The sequence below is a fragment of the Vombatus ursinus genome, unplaced genomic scaffold (assembly GCF_900497805.2).
Source record: "Vombatus ursinus unplaced genomic scaffold, bare-nosed wombat genome assembly UNPS02011649.1, whole genome shotgun sequence".
Taxonomy (NCBI): Eukaryota; Metazoa; Chordata; class Mammalia; order Diprotodontia; family Vombatidae; genus Vombatus; species Vombatus ursinus.
The window spans coordinates 568308-589238 of record NW_020951427.1 but is presented as its reverse complement, the minus strand read 5'-3'; the positions used below and the strand labels follow the sequence as shown (position 1 = coordinate 589238).

Sequence of the window (20931 nt, the reverse complement as noted above, 5' to 3'; positions counted from 1 at the left end):
GGTCAGAATCTAATTGGGGACAAGTTACATACAGGGAAGACACTAGAATTAAGAGGGGTTGGGAAAGATTTCCTGTACAAGATTGGGACGTAAAAGAAGCCAAGGAGGGCAATGAGCAGAGGTGAAGGGGGAGCATTCCAGGAATGGGGAGGGACATCCAGAGAAAATGCCCAAAGCTGAGAGATGGAGTCAGCCAGTGTCATTGTATCGAAGAGTGCATGTCCAGGAATAAGGTGCTAGAAGACCTGGGGTGGAGAGGAACAGATCAGGAAAGGCTTTGAACACCAGATGATTTTTTTGTATTTGATCCTGGAGGTTATTGAGGGGAAGGGATGATGACATGGTCAGACCTGTATTTTAGGAACATTACTTTAGTACCTTTGTGGAAGATGGACTGGAGTAGGGAAGAGCCTTGAAGCCAACCCATCAGCAGGCTGCCTACAGTAGTCCAGGTCTGAGGGCCTGCACCAGGGTGAAGGCCCTCAGAGAGAATGGGGTATATCTGAGAGGTGAAATCACTAGTCTTTGGCAACACAGAGGCTGGGGAGCCATGGTTGACTCCTAGGTTGTGGGCCTAGGTGTGCCCTCTACAGTAGATAGGAGAAGGGGGCAGTGGATTTCTGCTGGCCATCCAGTTTGAGACTAGAAGTCAGAGTAGATCTGAGGGACCCCTATGGTTAGAGGGCAAAGCACAGCACAGAGAATTGAGAACAGATCACTAGTAAGAGAGGAGTTTCAGTAGAGTGAGTCCATCTTGTCTCACCCAGTCAGTCCTTTGTCAGTTGGTGCTTTCAGTTTTTAACAATTTGTTGAGAATGTGTGGCACTCACTGAGCTTTAACAAAATGATTAAAGAGATGACTCATGCACTTGAAACAAGGGAAGGCCAGGTTTCCACTGCCAGAATCAGATAGAACATTCTAGTTAACATTATCATCTACCCAGAAAGGCATTGTAGTTGTCATGGTAGTTGGACACATTTTAGGATTCAAGGGGAGACAAGAGTAGACTATAGAGACTAAAGAATTACTTTCATCAGAGGCATGTTCTTTCGCTGCAATTGACTGGATAAAATTGTACCATAACTCAGCAAAGAGAAGTTCAAGTATCCTTTATTCAAGGTTGAAAAATGTACCACACTGCATTATTGCAAAAGTTCACTGGTACAAAACACTTTGCAGCTGGTGAGAAGGCAATAAAAAGTTGATTTTTAAACTCATTACTATAAATTACTCTTACAGTACTTTGCAAATTCAGAATTTCAAATTGCATTTTATTTTTCTAAAATTGCCCACAGTACTAGAAATTCCTGAAAATAAGGCAGCTGTTTTAAAGAGGAGGTAGCTGATGATATCAAGGGATTTCCATTTCTCGTTCAATGCCCACATATTTCAGGGCATCAGCCTGGCTATATCTGAAACAAAATTAGAAAAGAATTATCTCTTGGCCCATATGGTAACCACCTTATAAAGATAATTCACTGGGTGGGATAACAGTGTAAAACAGTGTAAAAACACAACAGAGCCACATTTGCATATTAGTAGGAGGCAAGAACTACACTAGTTGCACTCACAATATTTCTAGGAATTGAGGTAGAAAAGGTTGGGAGGGTGGGGAGGGGGGAAGAGACCTTCTGAAGTCAGACAAACTTAGCCGAGCCTTTCCAATGGCTGTTTTCCAACAAATTCTCCAAAGAGGTAATATTGCCTAACTTAATTTGTCCTTTCCTCACTGTGCTCATCTATGCCTTAAAAGGTCAAGCCTTGAAGGAATACATAGCTGAAGGTGAGGGAAGAAGTCTGGACCAGGATGATGAAATCCTTGATAAATTTCAGAATAGGTACCCAAAACTCGCCAACAATATTTTCCTTATAGAATCTGAAACTGAGATAAAAAAAATGGGAATGCCTAAAAGAACATGAACCCATCAACACTATGGGTCATATGCTCATATCTCCTCATCCTTATTTCCCTAGCAGTTGGGCTATAGAGGGCTTAATTGCCTCCAATTTGTAGAACCAGTAAATGGTGTAAGTCCCCCTTACTCCAAGAGTTTGGTTCACATTACTAAATCAATCTTCAAAATGATTTCACCTCAACATTCAAAAATCTGAATCATAAATTGGGGCTATTATTCACTTGCTTTTTTTTTTCATTTTTAATCCACCACATAAAATGGATTTTTTAAAACAGAATTGAACAGGAGCAGCTAAGTGGCGCAGTGGATAGAACACCGGCCCTAAAGTCAGTAGGACCTGAGTTCAAATCCTGCCTCAGACCAGACAGTTGACACTTATTAGCTGTGTGACTTAACCCCAACTGCCTTAAAAAGAAAAAAGAATTGAACCGAATCTTCCCACCCAGATTCCCACCCCTTCCTGCATATTTTACTGTACAAAGACACGGGCTCACAGTCCTGTCTCTCTGCTGGAGCTTCGAAAATGCAATTATTGGCTAAGCAGTCATGGATAATTTCTTCCAAGCACCACCCCCCCAAGTCAGAACAAGAAGAAATGAAAGAAAGCTTTGTATACTATTAGCTCAGGGTCTTATTAGGAGAAACCCAACGCTCACACTAGAAATATGCATTTTACCAACCTGTAGTCAAAAAACAGCTCTTCACCAGTCTGGATGGCTCTCTTAGCAAAAATACCTATCCTGTGATCACCGTTAACCATCATAACTGGAAAAAGACACACAGACCCATGTCAGCGAGCAGTTAGTACGGGAATAGCACAGCCACAAGATGGTTAATATGACTCTTCTACACATTAAACATTTGATTGACAACTACTCCTGGGCATATAAATAAGTCTCTGCGTCCAAAATGACTTAGCGTCTGACTTGGCTGGTACCTACCTTTTGCATAGCAGTTGGGATTTACTGAATGATTTGCAAAACGAATTTTGTTACCCTTCCGGGTTGCATCCACCACAAAATCTAGAAAAGATAAAATTTGTTTAAAATGAGTTTTATTCAACAAATAATTTTAAAAGCACAAGGTAGGTAATGCTGAGAAACATACTTCTGCTTTCATGTGTGAAGAGCTGAAATATGAATAAATTTTTCCTTTCAGGATAATACTTAATATTAAAATCCAACACTGAAATGTGCTTAGAATACCTGAATTCAGTGGGGCAGTGCAGTGGATAGGGCTTAGACTCAGTTTCCTCAACTATAAAATGATATAATAGCAACTACCTCTCAGGATTGTTTTGAGGATCAATTTAAGTATTTCATAATGCTTATTTTATTCCCTTATCTAAAGCATCAATTTCAAATCCAGCCTCTGACACTTACTAGCTGAGTTACCCTGGACAAGTTACTTAACCTTGATTCCCCCTACCCCCCATACATAAAGCATTGATTGTAAAAGATACGTCCTATAGGCATCTGTTAGTCACCCTGCCTCCTTTTAGACTTTTCTTCCCATCGCTGATATCTAAGATCCCTTTAACAAATTTAACAGCGCCTTAAAAAAAAAAAAAAAAAAAAAAAAAAGATATCCGTGAAACCAAAAAAAAGTAATTCCTGCCCTGGAGGTGCCTCCTGGAGGTGCCTCCTGATCCCCCATTTCAGACCTTCATCTGTCGAGCAGCATGAAAAGAAAGGCATTCTTCCAATCCTAATGGTGCCCCTTGGCCTCCCTTCTTTGCTCTGTTCCTCACACAAGAAGACACTGTCTTCAACTTCAAGTACATCTTTGTCCCTTGACTTCCCTCCCTTCCAAATAACCTTGAATATATTTGTATTGCTATACATTTATACTACACATATTTATAGAGGTACTTGTATCCCCAGTTATCTGTGGCATGTAGCTGGTACCTAATCAAGCTTAAAGAATATTGAAAATCCAACATTATGGCAACTAAACATACCATTATTCAAGTTGAAGAGAAAGCTGCACATGTACTTATCATAAACCTTTCCTCTTCTGTCTGCCTCATCCTGAGAAATAATCTAAAAGGAAAGACATAGAGAAGATCACCTTTTCATGGAGGTGTGAGCAGCCTTTCCCTGGTGACATTATGGGTTACAAAATGAAACACACCCACCCACCCAATTTTTCCCTAGTGTCTTTGCTACCAGGGTGCTGAAATGGTGACATCTTTCCCCCGGACTTGTATTTAATTTGACAGTGATGCCTTTTGGTTTGAGATGGTACTGAAACCTTTAAAGCTGGTGTTTGTAGGACCGAAACACTCCACAAGCATTTAAGAGCCTAAAAGTAACTTTATGATTATTATAAGATCAAGGGGCTTTCCCAGTGCCTACCGGAAAGGTATGGACGGTGCCACTTCATCCCTGCCATAAAACTAACCCATGCACATTAACTTGCCTTACCTCACCACAGTATTCAGAGATGAATTCATTCTTCTGCACAGGATCTTTGATGAAAATTCCCCAGCCTGCCACATCAGATGGTGCCAGCAATAAATGCTAAAGAAGAAAGCAGAGCTTTATAATCAAAATTACAAGGAAAGCTCAAATGCCTTGAGCAGGACATGATAATTATTACCCTCCAAATCAAAGAGTAAGAAATAAGCACTCCGAAAGGAATGCCCAAGCTTGGCTGGCTACAATTTGGAGGACATCAGTAACATGCCCAGTCACATAATTCAGAAATGACAGAGTTTAGTGTGAATGGAGAGGTCCTATGATGCTCAATTGAACCACTCTGAAGCAAAGTAGACAGACTCAAGATAGACTTGCCCACTTTGAAACCACTCTTTTTAATGCCTAAATGAACAATGCTCTTCTCTGTAATAAATGACCTACTTATGCTCGCTACCTCTACTTCCTCAATACCAATATTGCTATTTTTAACTCTGACCTTAACTACTCTGTCAGAAGTTGCTGGAAAAAAACTAGATAGAACCCAAAGACTTTATGAAAATACACTTCCATGGAATGTGTACAAAAACCAATCATATCTGAATTCACTATGTCCTATTTATATATGGTGACCAATTCAGGTGTTAAGGGCAGAAAACTTCAATACATATTTTTGCATAACATAGCAATAAAAATGGAAACCAATAAAGGCAGTATGAATGTAAAGATGGAAACCTAAATTATTTCCAAAACAAAGACCACATTACGGAAACAACCGTAGACAACATAATTTAATAGGATGCATTTAGAATATTAGCTGGAGAAAAAAACATTCCTTAGTGGGAATGCTACTGAAAGCTCCCAGGTCACCAATGATTTTCCCCTTCTGCCTAAATCCAGTCATTTGCCTCCAATCTCCTGGTTGATCCAAGCTGCTGTTACATATTCCTCTGCCCTAAATCAGGAATTTTTAGCTTTTGTAGTCTAGTGAAGCCAGTGTACACTTCAGAACAGTTTTTACTGAAATAGTTATTTTTTATAAAGTTAGAGAGCGTCTATCCTAAATTCAAAACAACTAAAACTAAACTGGCTTCCCTTTCTAACAATTCTTCTAGTTCTCTAGACTTGTAAACTCTTCCCAGTAGACACCAATTTTGAGCCAATTATTCTTGTCCTATGCAGTCATTTCTTAAATTTGATCCTCTGTATCTACTGTCAACAGCATACTAATCTACAAGAATAGGACTTCCATCAATCCAGTGATCCTTCTACATGACATACAACACAATTTCAGAGGACAGCTACTTCTGTCTGGCATTTGTTCTAGAATTTCTTCTCTACTGTTTAATGCCTTTATTCGAATACTGATGGGTCTCCCTGCCAAGTCCTTTTTTACTCCAATCTAAACTAAACACCAATGAATTTGCCTAAACTATGATAACACATGTAGTGCTCAAGAAACATCAACTCCCTAAAAAGCAAATTCAGATTTTGGCAGGCTGGGATACTTACACTTACTTTCTAATAACTCCTATGCCTTTGCCCATGAATTTCCCAACCCCACCCCAAAGAAAGAACAAAACGGCAAACTTGGAACACCCTGCTGCCAACTGAAATTTTACATTTCCTTAAGGTCCACCTCTTCTATGAAACCCTCCTAAGGAACACCATTCCCATAATAGTCTTCCTTTACTTCAACCCATATTTACACACTGTCCTACCTTTCTAACCAGTGTAACCGGTGTACATAGTATTGACAACAAAAACCCTTTAGTTGATATGCATTCCTACTAACTATCCTCCTAGATCTCTAATCATTTTGTGGCTCAACTCCTAGAGAAGGCTATCTATAATCAATTGATGCCTCCATTTCCAGCAATTAGCACACTTAGCAGGTGCTTAATAAATGCTAGCTTATTGAAAGTAAACTGACAGTTCAGTAAATCAAAGTTAAGTAAAATTTATCCATGTTATTTTGCCTTCCCCTGTTCTGAGAGTTCAGCTATCTTAGGAAGAGCAAGGTACAAGGAAGAGTGTGCAAGTACACAAATACCACTAAATCTATGAACAGAGAAGAGACTTTAGAAATTGAATGTATGTAGCTATGAGAAACTAGGCATGTTCTGAAGGCCAACCACTACACAGAAGAACCCTAAAGCAGCCAAGATGAGCATGTGGTATAGTAAACAAAATGACCAAATCTATCACAGATCTTAAAAACCAGCTCAGCCTTCGGAGCCTCCAAAATCACTTGACCAGCAATGTTTTCCCTGACTTTAACTTTTTCAGTAATTTCAACATAAACAAACAATGATAGCTCAGGAATTCACAAAGGAAAACTAATAGGGCACAATGACAGTGATTGCCATCCTTAAGTCAGGACACTGTAAATAAAACTAGGAAGTTCATATGCTAAGAAAGTCAAATTCCTCTTCCTAAAAAACTTAATAAATAAGGTATAAAGTGGCGATTATTTACTTGAATTTCTTCTGCTCCACAATCCCCTACTCTTCTGGAATGTACCAGTACTACATGTAGTTCGCAAATCTAAGGGGAAAGAAAGTTCAAACGCCAAGTTTTTTAAAGGAAGGCACTCTTTGGAGTAAATTACTTTTCACACATAGAAGTAACATGTTCTATTGAACATATAATCAAATATTCAAAAGAGCCAATGGAATACAAAGAATGACTAGCTTGTGGTTTTTCCTTAACAAAGGACCTGTAACTGGGACTCCATTCAAATGATTAAATAACTCATTTGCCCACCTACCTTTTTGGATCCTCTCTGAATGCTGCAGTTCTTGCAGGACACGTTTTTACTATCCCAGTGATCAGCAGCTCCACAAGTCAGACAGAGGTCTGGATCACACTCACGGACAGCCAGATAGCATGGGCACTGTTTAGTGTTGCATTGTGCTTTACAACGGCACCCAGGGAATCGGTTTTGGCCTTCAGAGAGGGCAGGAAAAGGAGGGAGATATGTTAGAACAGAATAGGAATTAGTTCTCTATTAAATGCTCCGTAGACAATTTCTTTATTAGGAACTATTTATTTATGTGGCTCCACAAAATGTATATATTTATTCTTTGCCCTAAAAGAATACATTTTAAAATTCTAAAGACAAATAAAAATCATTCCTTAACAATCACATTTGAATGTTCAATTATCTTGCAGTTTGTTTGGATTTTTTTTTTTCTGGATGCCCCTAACACTATACCAGCTTTATTATGATGTTTTAAATGGTTAAGGGAGAGGAGGGAAAAAAAAGAAAGGCCCCTTCTTTCAAGACAGGTTTGCCCAGCATGCAAAATGGCTTTAGAAGCTCAATGTTCCTTAAGTGAGATTTTTCCTGAAGATGACCTCATAAGTAAATAAAAAAAGTGTAAAAATACATACTTTTTATTAGCACTCAATAAATATTGCTGAATGAATGCTTCAAATTTTCTTACTAAAAAATATGTTTGATGCTCATCCTATTACAATGGGCATGACAGTGCACAGGGATAACAAATACTTACATTCTGAGCTACACTGACAAAACTTCTCACAAAAGTTTTGAGCAATCACGCATGGGCAAGAACTGTCACAAGGCTGACGTGGATGATCACAGGGTTGATAGTTGTAAACATGGTTAGAGGAGCCATCTGAATAAAGATATTAGTATGAAAAGCAATTGAGCCAGGGAACTGCAAAACTATTATGTATAATTATCAAGTGGAAATCTTCCCTCTATCCTCTGCAGCTTAGCTGGATTTTCTTTACTGTATTTACAATGTTACACGTATTCCTGTTTACAAAGTGATGGCAAAAATTAGGAAATGTTAATATTTCCCAACCCCCATGAACTCAGAAGCATTAATTGTCCACCACATCTCAGCCATTTTTTCCAAAGCAATTTCCCTTTAACACAAACACTACCTCTCTCCATCCCATTAGTTTAGATTATGGGAAATACAACAGGATTGAATCTAAAGGATAACTCTAGCTCCCTCAATTTTTGTTTTCTTTAATAAACAGCAATATCCTAAACCCTGATAGTGTGACTATCCAGTTACTACATGTCAGTTGGTTGTGGCACAACAAACTCCCCATGGTGAAGCCCTAAAAACAATTAAAAACCAAAGTAGAAAGGCTTAAAGTAAGGATAAAGTTAAATGGAAAGATGCTAACCCTTTTTCAGTTGTATCTTTCTGCAATGTGCAGCCCACAACCTGCAAAAACACAAAAAAAAAAAAAACAACACAAACACAAGAAAGTTGACAGGAGACTCCTCCTTTGCTGGAGCTGGGGAGTTACAGTTCTACAAACCCAACACAAAATTACTTAAATGGAAATGTCTGTGTGACCAGACTACCAATACTTTAGTGAAATCAAAGTGTTGATAAGAGAGTCATCTACACACTAGGATCATAAGTGCTATCTGATCAAAACAACTCTTAAAACAAGCTGACCATTGAAAACATTGTGCAAAAAAATAAACCCAATGTGCAATTTTGAGGGAAAAAAACCAACAAATCACTTCTTGTATTTGTTCTATAATATCCTATAACAGTCTCAGATTTCTCATTTTTTTTTAAAATACATTTTCCACTGACTGGCTAGCTTCTTAATCTTTTTCCACTCCCAACCCCTACAGTGCTTCTTAAACTGTGGGGGGGGTCTCAGCCCCACATGGGGTTAAGAAATGCTAAGCCTGATCAGCTTTCCTTATTGGAGCTCTGGACGTGTATGTTCCCATCTCCATCACTATTAACCATCAGAGTGAGCTACATGGTGAGGACCCTCTCCAAAAATGTGCCGACATCTGCTTGGGCTAAATTCCTGCTGGCCAAAGCTTATGAATTCAAATTCTTGAGTACTGAATTATGTTGGCCCTATGTTTTGGGGGGAATTAAAACAAACCAGTATAAATATAGTAAGGTTGGCTGCTCACTCGGAATAGGCTTTGGGGGGGGGGGGGGGGGCCGTGTTCTGCAGATATCCTAGGTTAAGCCATTTTTCATAATGTTCTGACAGCCATATAAAATTATGCTGAAAAATTCCAATTGTTTTTCACCACTAACATATCCTACTAGTCTCATCTCACAAGTTAGCATGACCACTCAGCTTTAAAGGAAGTTAGCCAATTAAAGCAAGACAATCAGTACCATACTTCCTGGTAATAATTACCATGGAGGGAATTCAGAGCCCTCATGTGAAAAATTGAGCTTAACCTCATTGACGGACTGATACATATTAAATATATTCTGAAGTCTCAACTGCCTCTAAACATATGAATAATAGTACTAAGTAGGGAAGCTGAACTTAAAATTATTCATTTTACCAAAACAAGCAGTGTGGTAATAATTTATCACCCTTTTCAGTCTACTAATGTTGGTCCACTTTGTGTTTACAAAAAGTTCAATGTCTTAGTCCGACAGTCTATCTGATCATTTTATAAAAATAATTAGTATACATGGCAGCAAAAAGCAACAGCCATAAGCAGCTGGTAGGGTAGTAGAGGCCAAGAAAAGCCACCACCTCCTTGCACCCCTGCCCAGGGAAACAGAGAACTGAACCTATTTCCTATAGTTTTTATAACTACTTCGCAACACACTTACCGGTGTTTCCTTTTTTTCTTCCTTGGAGGCGTATCAACATCCTCAGCAGGAACTGGAGCTATAATACTAGATTCCTTTACTCTAAACTCATAGACCTGGCAAGAGACAGCAGTTAGATGGCCATGAGGCAAGGCTTAGTTGGGCAGTTTGTTCCTGGGGTGGCTGTGGCGCTATCACAGCTACATCAGGGCTCTAAAATTCTATACATTTGAATCCCCTGCCCCCTAGCCTTAAAGTGTAACATTTGTTTAAAAGTTACCATTTTTCAGGACTCTAAAATAAGATTTGAGGATAATCGAGGTAAACAGTTAAGTATCCTTTTAGGCAAATGACCTGCTTGGGAAAATTGCACGTTTAGCCCTTATTATTAATGATTTTCATCTGATATTCTTACCTGTCTACATGTTTTGGTCCCAATCAACCTAGCAATGGCACAAAAATTATCATAGTAAGTGCCAATAAGAACTCTGAACATTGAGGCTTCAGCACCACTCCATTCCACGTTCTCAGGAGGTTCAATATTTGGCTTCATTTTAATTGGTGTTTGACACCTGGAGTTTGCCTCTGCAAAACCAAGATTACATATAACACTATTTTAAGTCATTTGACTATATGTTCAGTGGGATAAAATTATGTTAAAAAGAAAAAAGATAAGTAAAAGAATGTGTTCCTCCTCATCCTTCTAAAACTAAGTTATACGGAGCCAGTTATTATGGGTTCTCAGTTGTAATGGAGTGGCCAATAGAACTGAAATTTAAAAGCCTTATTTGGCCACTACTTCTAATCTCTCAGATTTGTTGTTATTGAGTCATTTTCAGTTGTCTTCAATTCTTTGTGACCCCATTTGTGATTTTCTTGGCAAAAACAGTGGAATGGTTTGCCATTTCCTTCTCTAGCTCATTTTACGGATGAGGCAAACAGGGTTAAGAGACTTAACCCATTTGAACTCTGAAGATGAGTCTTCCTGATGCCAGACCCAGCACTCTATCCACTGCACTACCTAGCTGCACCCCATATCTCTGCTATTGCCCAAACCTCTTAGCAGATTTGTTTAAAAGTACCTTAGTGGATTAATGTGAATTTCTTTTTCTTCCTCTCCCAGTGAAATAAGCACAAGAAACAGAAGGTAGAGAAAGAAAGAAAAAAGAGAGCCAGAATAATCCTAGATCATCAATCTCTAAAAACACAGGAACTCAGTTTGACTTAAATCAGCACAAAACACCTTATGAAGCTATTCAACCTCTAAGTTGAGTCATGAACCTCTAAAATCTCTACAAGTTCTAAATTTATAATCCAGTACATTTTAATAAAGTTATCTGGTCTTTGTGGTATCAAAGATAGAACAAAGTATACTGACTTTAAACATACTGATGACAAAGTCACTTTGATTATGTGATCTTTTTTAAAATCCTCAAAGCAATAATTTCAAGAATACTGATAGAAAAGAAAAAAATTTTAAAGCAAGTAAACTAAAGCCTGGCTCTATCTTACCAGAAGAGCTGGAAGTTTCATCTTTCTTTTCTTCTTCCTCTTTATCATTATTCTCTCCACCTGTTTCAGTTCCAGCTTCCCTATCACTATCTGTATCCTTTGATTCCAGCACATTAATTGTTGGTGTACTTGGTCTACTGCTGTTATTCGGAAGCCTTCCCCTTCGGCGACCTCCTGGGCGCTTTGGCGGTGTCTTGATCCGTTCAGCAGTGAGAGCAGCTGCAAACTCCTTTGCCCCTTCCTAAAAAAAGAAACAGTCATTTTCAAGAGATGATTCTCAATTTTCAAGATATGTTTCCAAAGTCTTTTAAATCTGATAAAAGGAAAAAGTAGGAAAAGATAACAGATTGTCAAAAAATTAAGGAATTGGCTCCATGGAACCAGTTTCTGTTTATAATACAAACTTAGATACTTAATTATAATTCTCTATACACCTGTATACAGTATTTTTTTGGGAGATTCTTTCCAAAATTTTCAGACAATAACAGATGCATGATAACTGTCATTAATGCCAAGAAGAGATGAAAGAAATTTCAGGAAGAATAATTAAGATATTTTAATCTTTTAACTAAGTGAATAAATTAAAATACAAGTATATATATGTAATGAGGTCATTCTATTAAAAAATTCTTCTAGAAAGGTAACAAAAAAGGAATTTCTGTAAGCCGTTATTTTAAATGAACTGGTAGAGCCTTCTATTTAAAGGTAAAATTTTTAATTTAAAGGTAATTTTAAAATTTAATTTAAAGGTAAAATCCTCTGGTAATAAAAATAAACACCATAATTTAAGTTTTGTAATTTAGATTTTCATATATTAAATTAATACATGCCTTTAGTAGAATCTAAGAATGTGTATAGATGGATTATAAAAACACATAAGCATATATTCACCTTAGTCTACTTTTACCTATTATTCCTTAGGCCCCAAAGCAATATGAGCATAACCAGAGAGTAAAGATAAGGTTGGTGGGCTTAATAAAACTTGAATGAGAGACTAAGTACAGAATTTTGGAATTCACAGTTTTTAGATGAATTGTTTGTAAGCACTATTAAGTTCCTGCAGAGCATACAAAAAGATCCCTGCCCCTAAGGAGCTTACAGTCTTTGGGGAAGACCAGATTTCCACAAACAAAACAGAAAAGAATGCAGTATCAAATGTGGTAGTTGTAAAAAAAAAAAAGAAAAATGTGGATGGTCAGAAGGGGAGAGATCAATGAGGACTTAAGTATCCTGCCTGTTTTTAACTGTCCATGTTAGAATGCTGTTCAAGAGGGCACAGGCATAGCATATCATGAGAGATTCCGACCTTGTAGACCTCCACCAGAAGTCCAATATAAAGACTTCATTAATTCCTGGACATTGAAACAACAGATCTTACCAAATGCTGGTAACAGTGTGGTCCACAAGGTTTGTTATCTAGTGCTGTTTCTGTGTTCTTCCGCTTATAAGTGTTGGGTGTTGCATGGAATGCTGTGAAAGAGACAAAACCATAAACTATCCAAATATATCTTTGGGAACAAAGTCAATTACTTAACCAGTTTTTCACTAAACTATAGAGCCAGTGAGTGGAAAATCAACGTTGTTAATGATCTACATTATTTAATAAATTTTCTCTTCTAGCCCTTGTTGAAGATCATCACATTTAAGTTTGGTAAGTATTCTCTTACCAGTCTCGTCCAGAATGGGTGATTGATACAAGTTCTGGGCTAATTAGTGGTCTCTTTCTCCTTCCCCTCCACTCCCCCCCCCCCACAGTTGAAGTTTATACCTTTATTCAAATAAAGTCCTTAATATCTTCATAGGAACAGTGAGTATTTCTTCTACAGCTAATCTATTTTTAAGAGAAGTTCCAGCTAACACTTAAAATCTCCTAGCTTTTTTAGGAAGGTCAGCAAATAAATTTATAATATTGTGAATGAGGGGGGAGAAAGAGGTACAGTGTTGGAGCAGGATAGCAAGTACAAATGGAGCTTGCCAAATGCATGGCAAACTGTCCCAAGTCAGAAAAAATAGAAAGAGGTATTGTCTACAAACACTAAATACAGTGGGTTTTTCCCAACTTAGATTATCCAAATAACATGGTTTATGTAAAAAGCTGCAACTTGTGGTATATAAAATTTGAATTTACAAAAGTGAGGCAGCTTCTGAAGACATTTTCTAGTGTCCAAAGGCACTTGCAATTGCTTGCTCTGTTTTGAAAATTAACCACTATAAACATCATCAATAAACAAAATTAAAAATTAAAATAATTGTAACAGACTGACAAAAAATCTGCATGTTTATGAAAACTGTACCTTTTAGGATAAATGGAAATCTTCATTCATGTTTAAAAAGCTCAGAGAGAAAGAAGACAGGTAGGAAAAAAGCAAGAAAAAAATGGAGACTGTTTCTTAACTAAAATTAATAGGTTTACTTCTCTTTCAAGTTTGTGAACTACCCTTTCCCAGAATGAAAAACCAACAGCATGTGACTCATTTGGAATTTAATTACAGTGTGACTAGGAGGGAATCTTTTATATGTGCTTAGCATCCAGAAGGTTAAGATCACATCACTTAGGATGGGATTATACCTGAAATTGGAACCAATCTAACACCTGGAGTCTTCAATTACCACAGTAATTCTAAAAAACAAAAGGCTTAGAAAATGGGTGTGACTGTTTTCTATTAGCTATACTAATATGTTTATATATTGAGAACTACATTTTTGCTTCCACACATCCAAATAATTTAAAGATTTATTTTTAGGAAACCTGTTACTGTCCTAATAAATAGCAACAAGCAAAATAATTGAGTTAGCTCCAACATTTCCAGTCAGGACTGGAGACCAGGATCCTTATCTAGATACCACTATCATAAAGTACACTGAGAGGCAGTGGAGCATATGGGATGTATCAGAGTCAAAAACACCTGGAGTTCAGTCTAACCTCTGACATACTAGCTATGTGACTTTGGGCAAGTCACTTAATCTCTGGAAGACCCCAGCAACTCTCTAAGATGACAACTTGGAGAGCAGGTGCCAATCTACAGCTGGTACATGGAATTCCTCACAAAAAACCCTATACAAAGATGAAATCATAATTCCCATCAAAAAGAAAAAAAGCATAAGGCTAAAGTAGGAACAGGTTTACACGAAAAAGAAAGAACATTATTTTTGATAGAAAGTATTCTTCATAATTTTGCACGGTGCTGGTCCTTTTACCAGGGGCCAAACAATTTGAAATCATGATTCTTTTGGGACAGTATTTATTTACTATATTATTTTTGTAAGGAAATTTTAAAGTTGATACTTAAAATAATTCTTTGAGACTCTTAAAAGGTTAAAGCCATTTCCGCATAGATGTCTTACCCTAAAACATCCAATCAAACATTAAGTTGTTTAAAGATTATATTTCAACTTAAAATGTAACATGGAAAAGACATAGTGTGCTATGAATTTCCCTTAACATGAGAAAGATTAAAGCAAGAGCAATTAAAATATTTTAAATACTAGAAAAAAGAAAAGAATATGCCATATATTAAAGGACTTTAAACGTAGAAGCTGCCCATAAAAGTCAGGCGACAAATGCTTATTAGGTTTTCAGAATTAGATAACTAGAAAAGGCAAAGATTTTTATCCATAAGATAAAACTACAGCTGTTCCCTTTGCATCAATATGAATGACATCAAAAACTTCTGATGATTAATAAACTGCAAATCTGAGACCTGAATGCCTTAAAGTGCTGACTTTTGGAATCCAGAAATAGTTCACCAAATAAGTGTCATATAGCACAACTTCAATAAAAAGTCTTCGAATAAGTGAGTCACTAGATATACTGAGAGTTGAAGGGAAGAATCATTCAGTCCAGAATCATTTTATAGAGAACAGCCAGAGTGGGGGGTAAAATAGCTAAGTAGAGGATAGACTGCTAGTTAGGGACAAATCCTGGAATCAAACCATAATCTCCTAATACCTCTTTGACTACTCTTCCTATTATGAAAATTAATTAAGCATACTTTATAAATGTAATTCATTTCTCTAATACTAACAGACTACTTAAAACTTAAGGGCAGCTAGCTAAATGGTGCAGTAAATCAAATGCCAGACCTGGAATCAGGAGGATCTGAGTTCAAATCCAGCCTCAAACTCAAAATTAGCTCTGTAACCCTGGGCAAGTCATTTAACCAACCATTTGCCTCAATTTCTTATCTGTAAAAATGAGCTGGAGAAGGAAATAGCAAACCACTCCAGTATCTTTGCCAAGAAAACTCCAAATGGTATCATGAAGAGTTAGACACAACTAAAACGACAGAACAATAACAATAAGATAAAATCACAGAAGATGGCAAATCTGTGCATTAATCTCACCTGCTCAGTGTGCCAAATGGTTGGTTAAATTTCAAATTATTCATACACAATTGTTTTAGGTTAAACATTATGGCAATTTACTTGCCTGTATCAGACAACCATAAAAACATCTTACAAATATTTTAGCATTCATTTGCAGATCTCAGAAAGTTTATGCCTAGCCACAAGTCGTGGATAACACCAAAATCAAACATGTACCTTGTGTTCAACATGTTCAGCTTCAACATACTAATATTCATTCCAACATGGATGTTCAAATGATTCAACACAAAATACCAACAGGGCCAAATGAATCTAACCAGTTCTCAGTCCACATGGATTTACTTCATAAGAAATTCAGGCAAAAAATAATCACACGTATGCACCACGTAGATGCTTTCTTCCACCAAGACAGGTCCTACTTAAAACACATACATAGTCGACTGTTATAGATTTCCCAGGCTGCACTTCTCTATATTCTTACTTGTGGTCAGGAATATCTGGCTCTGTCCAGTCAGCTTCTCACTTCCCACCTAGCACAGCCACTACTTTCTATCTCTCCCCAACAGTTTCTAAACAGAAGTATGCCAAACTAACTGATTTTATTGACATTTTTAGGATGAAAAGTTTATGAAAAATCACTGTAATTCCTATAAATGCAGTATATAAATTATAATTTCAACATTACTACTTCTTTGAAAAATTCAATGCATATTGAAAAATGCACACAAGACAGATTGCACATAGGTCATTTCAAAGGTCCAGTGGCTTTAATTGAGAAGTGCTCACTAAACAGATACTGTTTAGCCTAGCTGGATCTGCTGAAACTTATAATAAACTAAAACATCTTTCCAGCTGTTATTTTTCCCTCCATTTTATCCTTAAAAGTAGCAAGACATATTTGAATTCCAAAAGACACTGAAATTTTAACTACCACCTTCCCAAAAAGATGAGGCACCAATTATTTCATTCAATTTGAGATGTTTTGTTTTATCACATTATTTGTGTATGTTAGACCTGGCTATCAGTAATTTACAGAGCCCCCATTTCACCATAATTATTCATTGAAATATTAACTACATATTAAACTCTCCCCCAAATCTCTTGAATATGTTTTGCATGTTTCTCATAACGATAAAGTTTGTTGTTTAGAAGATTAAAAAGAATAAAAAAATTTGACGACAAGATGATGGATGGTCCAAGTGCAGAGACAAAAAGAAATGGATACATTTGACCACACATAACAACAGAAACAAACAATACCCCCACCCCAAGCTGTGCATGCATACAACATCCTCTAAATAAGCCACTAAACAAAGATGATGACTTTTTGTAAGTCAAATAAAATTAGGTTGAGGATATGAAGTTCCCAGTGGCCATAGCAGCTGTGAGGTCCATCATTCTCAAGTGCCTTTCATGAGCAGCTGACTAGTACCACAAATGGCATTACAACAGGATTCTACTTACCTTCTTGTCACCAACTTAAATAGCGTCACAAGTAATGAATGTGAAAGGTTATCAATCATTTAATGTATTTGTTTTTAGAAATTACATTGTAGTAAAAGTAAATTAGAGGGGCAGCGAGGCGGCACAGTAGATAGAGCACCAGCGCTGGAGTCAGGAGGACCTGAGTTGAAATCCAGCCTCAGACACTTAATAGCTGTGTGACCCTGGGCAAGTCACTTAGTCTCGATTGCCTCAAAAATTAAAAATAAAAACAATTTTAAAAAAGTAAATTGTTTGGATATGATATTTTGTGGTTCCCTGAGAAACTTGCTGGCTATATCACCCTCTGGGCAAGTGACAACCTGTCAGCCTTAGTTTTCTTACCAATAAAATGGGGATAATAACTGTACCTACACCTCAGAGTTTTTGTTAGCATTAAATGGGATACTTCATATGCAAAAGTGCCTCACAACCCTTAAAGCAATGTATCTTATTCATTCTTGTTGCTGTTGTTACTAAGAATTAGTACTTCTACTTGCAAAGTTTCATTTTTCTCATCAGTAAAATGAGGGGTTGGACTAGTCTCTTCCAGTTCTCAAACTATGTAGCTATTATCTTACTTTCTCTGCCAGGATTACGTTGGAATACAACATAAAATGTTATAATAAAAATTAACCTTTTAAATATATTATGTTAGAAATGTTTTCTAAATGATGGATACTTCATGGCTAAGTGTTTGAGGGCTGTTATGAAGGCTATGAAAAAAAATGATAAAATGCTGAAAATGCTCTGATTGGAGATCCCAAATTAACTGGTTAGTACATCATCGAAAGCAGCATCAATTATTTTATTATAGAATCATTAGTTTAGTTCAGATCCAAATCTACTCACAAAGTTTTATATTTTTCCCACCTTGAAAGTAATATTAATAGAATGCTATCTTTTTACAGTACTAACCATACCAGGTATGAACATTCTAGGAAATGTTCTCCCGCTAAAAGCAAGTTGGATAGAAAAAATTTTAAATTTAAAGGGAAAGGGTGAATGGCAAAGGAGAAATGAAAACCAGGAACAGGTACACCTGATGCAGACAACTGAATGTGAAAAAAGGAAATGGGGGGGAGGGGGGACCTACAAACAGACATAAGAACTCAAAAAGCATAACAATCTGCAGTCATTTGGTGTGAGGTCAGTAACCCCTGACATCCTCTTAAAAAGTACAGTAAATGATGTCTACCATGATGACATAAAAAAGAAAGATCTAAAACATTGAGGAATATTCTATTTAGTAATTCAAGTAACTATATTTTGGCAAGATATTCATAAAAAAATTTGTGTTGAATTACAAATGTATGTCATGTAATCTCAAGTAAGCCCTCACTGCTGCGTAGCAATTTTTTTAATCGCTCTTAAGTCTAATACATTCTGCCCAGTTGCTAGTCCAAACCTCCTACTTCACTCACTCCTTCCCTCCCTCTCTCCTTCATAGCCTTAACAAACCTTGACCCTGAAACACATCAAGTCTCAGAACACTCAGATAACAAGATATTTGTGCCAGAAAACAGTCTCTCAGAATATTCCCATTACTACAGCCTTGCTCTGTGGAAAACACATCTAGTCTCAGAACACTGAGAAGACAAAATATTTGTAGCATGATCCACAGTATCTGATAACATCTCAGTTTCTTCAAGCTTGGTCTCTGTAAAAGCTCATCTTGTTTAAGAAAACTCAGACCTCTCATCTTGGTCATGTTCCACAAGAAATAAGGGCAATCTGAGGAGAGAGGGGGAATCTGACTTTCACAGCCAAATGCTTAAAAAAGTCCATATAGACTCACTACTTACATTTTTCTCACAACTCTTTTTTCAGTCCCTTGCAATATGGCTTCTCACCACACTATCTGACACATATTGTTCTCTCCAAGTTACCAGCATCTCTGCTAAATCCAGTGGCCTTTTCTTAGTTCTTATTCTGCATAATCTCTTCTGCTTTTGATACTGACAGCTACCAACTTATCCTGGACCCTCTGTCCTCCCTTGGACTCTGTAAACACTGCTCTCTCTTGGTTGCTCTCACATTGGTCTGACCATTTCTTTTTAGTCTCCATTGCTGCTTCATCCTGTTCCTACTCACTGAATGTGGGCATTTCCCCCAACGCTCAGTCAGTCATAGGCCCTTTTCTCCTCTTCTCAATGTAGGAGACTCCCAAATCTATTTAGTCAGCCCTCATTTAGTTACTGAATTCAGTCCTTCATTACTGACTGCTGTACATCTTCACTTGGATATGCATCTCAAATTCGAAATGTCCAAAAGAGAGCGTTATATTTTCCAGAAAACCCATCCCAACTCCAAATTTATTTTAGTGGAGGATACCACCATCTTTCCAGTGATCCAGATTCCAGACCTTGAAAAAGTTTTGCCTCTTCATTCTCCTACATCATTCTCTACCATATGTAATCAAGTTGCAGATCAATTCTACCTCTCCAAAGGATTCTCCCCTCTCTACTCTCACAAAATCTACTATCCTAATTCAGGCCTTCATCTCCACTTAGACAACTGCAATAACGATTTAAATAGTCTTCCTGCTTTCAGTTTCTCTCTTCTGCATTGCAGCCTCCATACAATTACCAAATTGATACTTCTAAAATACAGCTTTTGACCGTATCCCTTTCTTACTCAAAAATCTTCAGTGGTTCCCTATTTCTCTAGCATAAAATACAATACCCTCAAACTTTGCATTTAAAGCCTTTCACAGCTTGCTCCTATCACCTTTCTAGTTTTGATTCACACTACTACTTTGCTTGATCTTCCACTACTCTGGTTTGCTAAAGGTTCCCTATAAATGAATGACTTCCCATCTCCCACCTTCACACTTCTGCACATGTGGCTGTCCAAATTGGATATGCATGCCATCCTCCCTGCTTAGCTCCACCTCTGAAAATTCTTAGCTTCCTTCAAAGCACAGCTCAGACACCAGTTACTACACGTGGCCTTTCCTGAGCTTCATGTTAGTGCTTTCTTCTTCTTGAAATTAATGTGTACTAAGTTATGTGTACTTGTTACCATCTGTGTGTATCTCCATAGAAAGTAAGCTCTTTAAGGACAAAGACTATTTCATTTCTGTCTGTAGCCAGTTTCACCCAGTGCATCATACAGAGGAAACACTTGATAAAAGTTTGCTAAATTTAATTATCCAGTAATACCAAATAAATAAGGCCTTACTAGGTATGTACATGTACATTTTACTAAGGAGATCTAACATTTTTCAGGATAACAATGTTAATAAAAGTTCATTAAAGAAAGGACAGAATGTATCCAAACACCTGTTTTACAGGGTTTCGAAAATTCAATATAATGCATTTCATAGAAATCAGAAATGGTATGAACAGAGACTACCAGACTAGGACATAGAAATAATAAAGTACTACTTTACACTTATATTATTATTATTATATTATTAACAATTTACAAAGACTTCTCATATCCATGTATACAAGTAATTTTAAAATTAGCTTCTACCTGTATTCCAAGTTAGTGGAAAATGTAAATACAAAAACATTAACATGGCATAAAAGCACTACTACAATTTCCAGCAGACCAATGAAAAACTAGACCACATCAAATTAAGAATACATTAAAAATAAATAAAATTTTAAAAAGAATACATTTAAAATGCTAAATATAAGATTAAGTGATAACTTATGATTGACTGTGAAAATTGACAACATTTTTCCTAA

At 36.9% G+C, this 20931-nt stretch overlaps 1 protein-coding gene across 6 annotated transcripts in view; it reads right to left on the bottom strand.

Annotated features, from left to right (window-relative positions):
* Positions 1-1093: 1093 nt before the first annotated feature.
* Positions 1094-20931, bottom strand: part of EZH2 (enhancer of zeste 2 polycomb repressive complex 2 subunit) — a 74034-nt gene continuing 54196 nt past the window's right edge. For 4 of the 6 annotated variants that reach the window (XM_027856835.1, XM_027856836.1, XM_027856837.1 and 1 more), the window contains exons 9-20: positions 12804-12895; positions 11426-11666; positions 10329-10498; positions 9935-10029; positions 8505-8545; positions 7853-7978; positions 7105-7283; positions 4344-4439; positions 3878-3959; positions 2859-2939; positions 2598-2682; positions 1094-1413 (exon numbers count right to left, since the gene is read on the bottom strand). In XM_027856835.1, coding sequence (XP_027712636.1) covers positions 1353-1413; positions 2598-2682; positions 2859-2939; positions 3878-3959; positions 4344-4439; positions 7105-7283; positions 7853-7978; positions 8505-8545; positions 9935-10029; positions 10329-10498; positions 11426-11666; positions 12804-12895 — 1349 coding nt within the window. In that variant the 3' untranslated portion in view covers positions 1094-1352. The remainder of the gene's footprint in view (positions 1414-2597; positions 2683-2858; positions 2940-3877; positions 3960-4343; positions 4440-7104; positions 7284-7852; positions 7979-8504; positions 8546-9934; positions 10030-10328; positions 10499-11425; positions 11667-12803; positions 12896-20931) is intronic. The other 2 variants (XM_027856839.1, XM_027856840.1) reach the window with 1 other exon arrangement.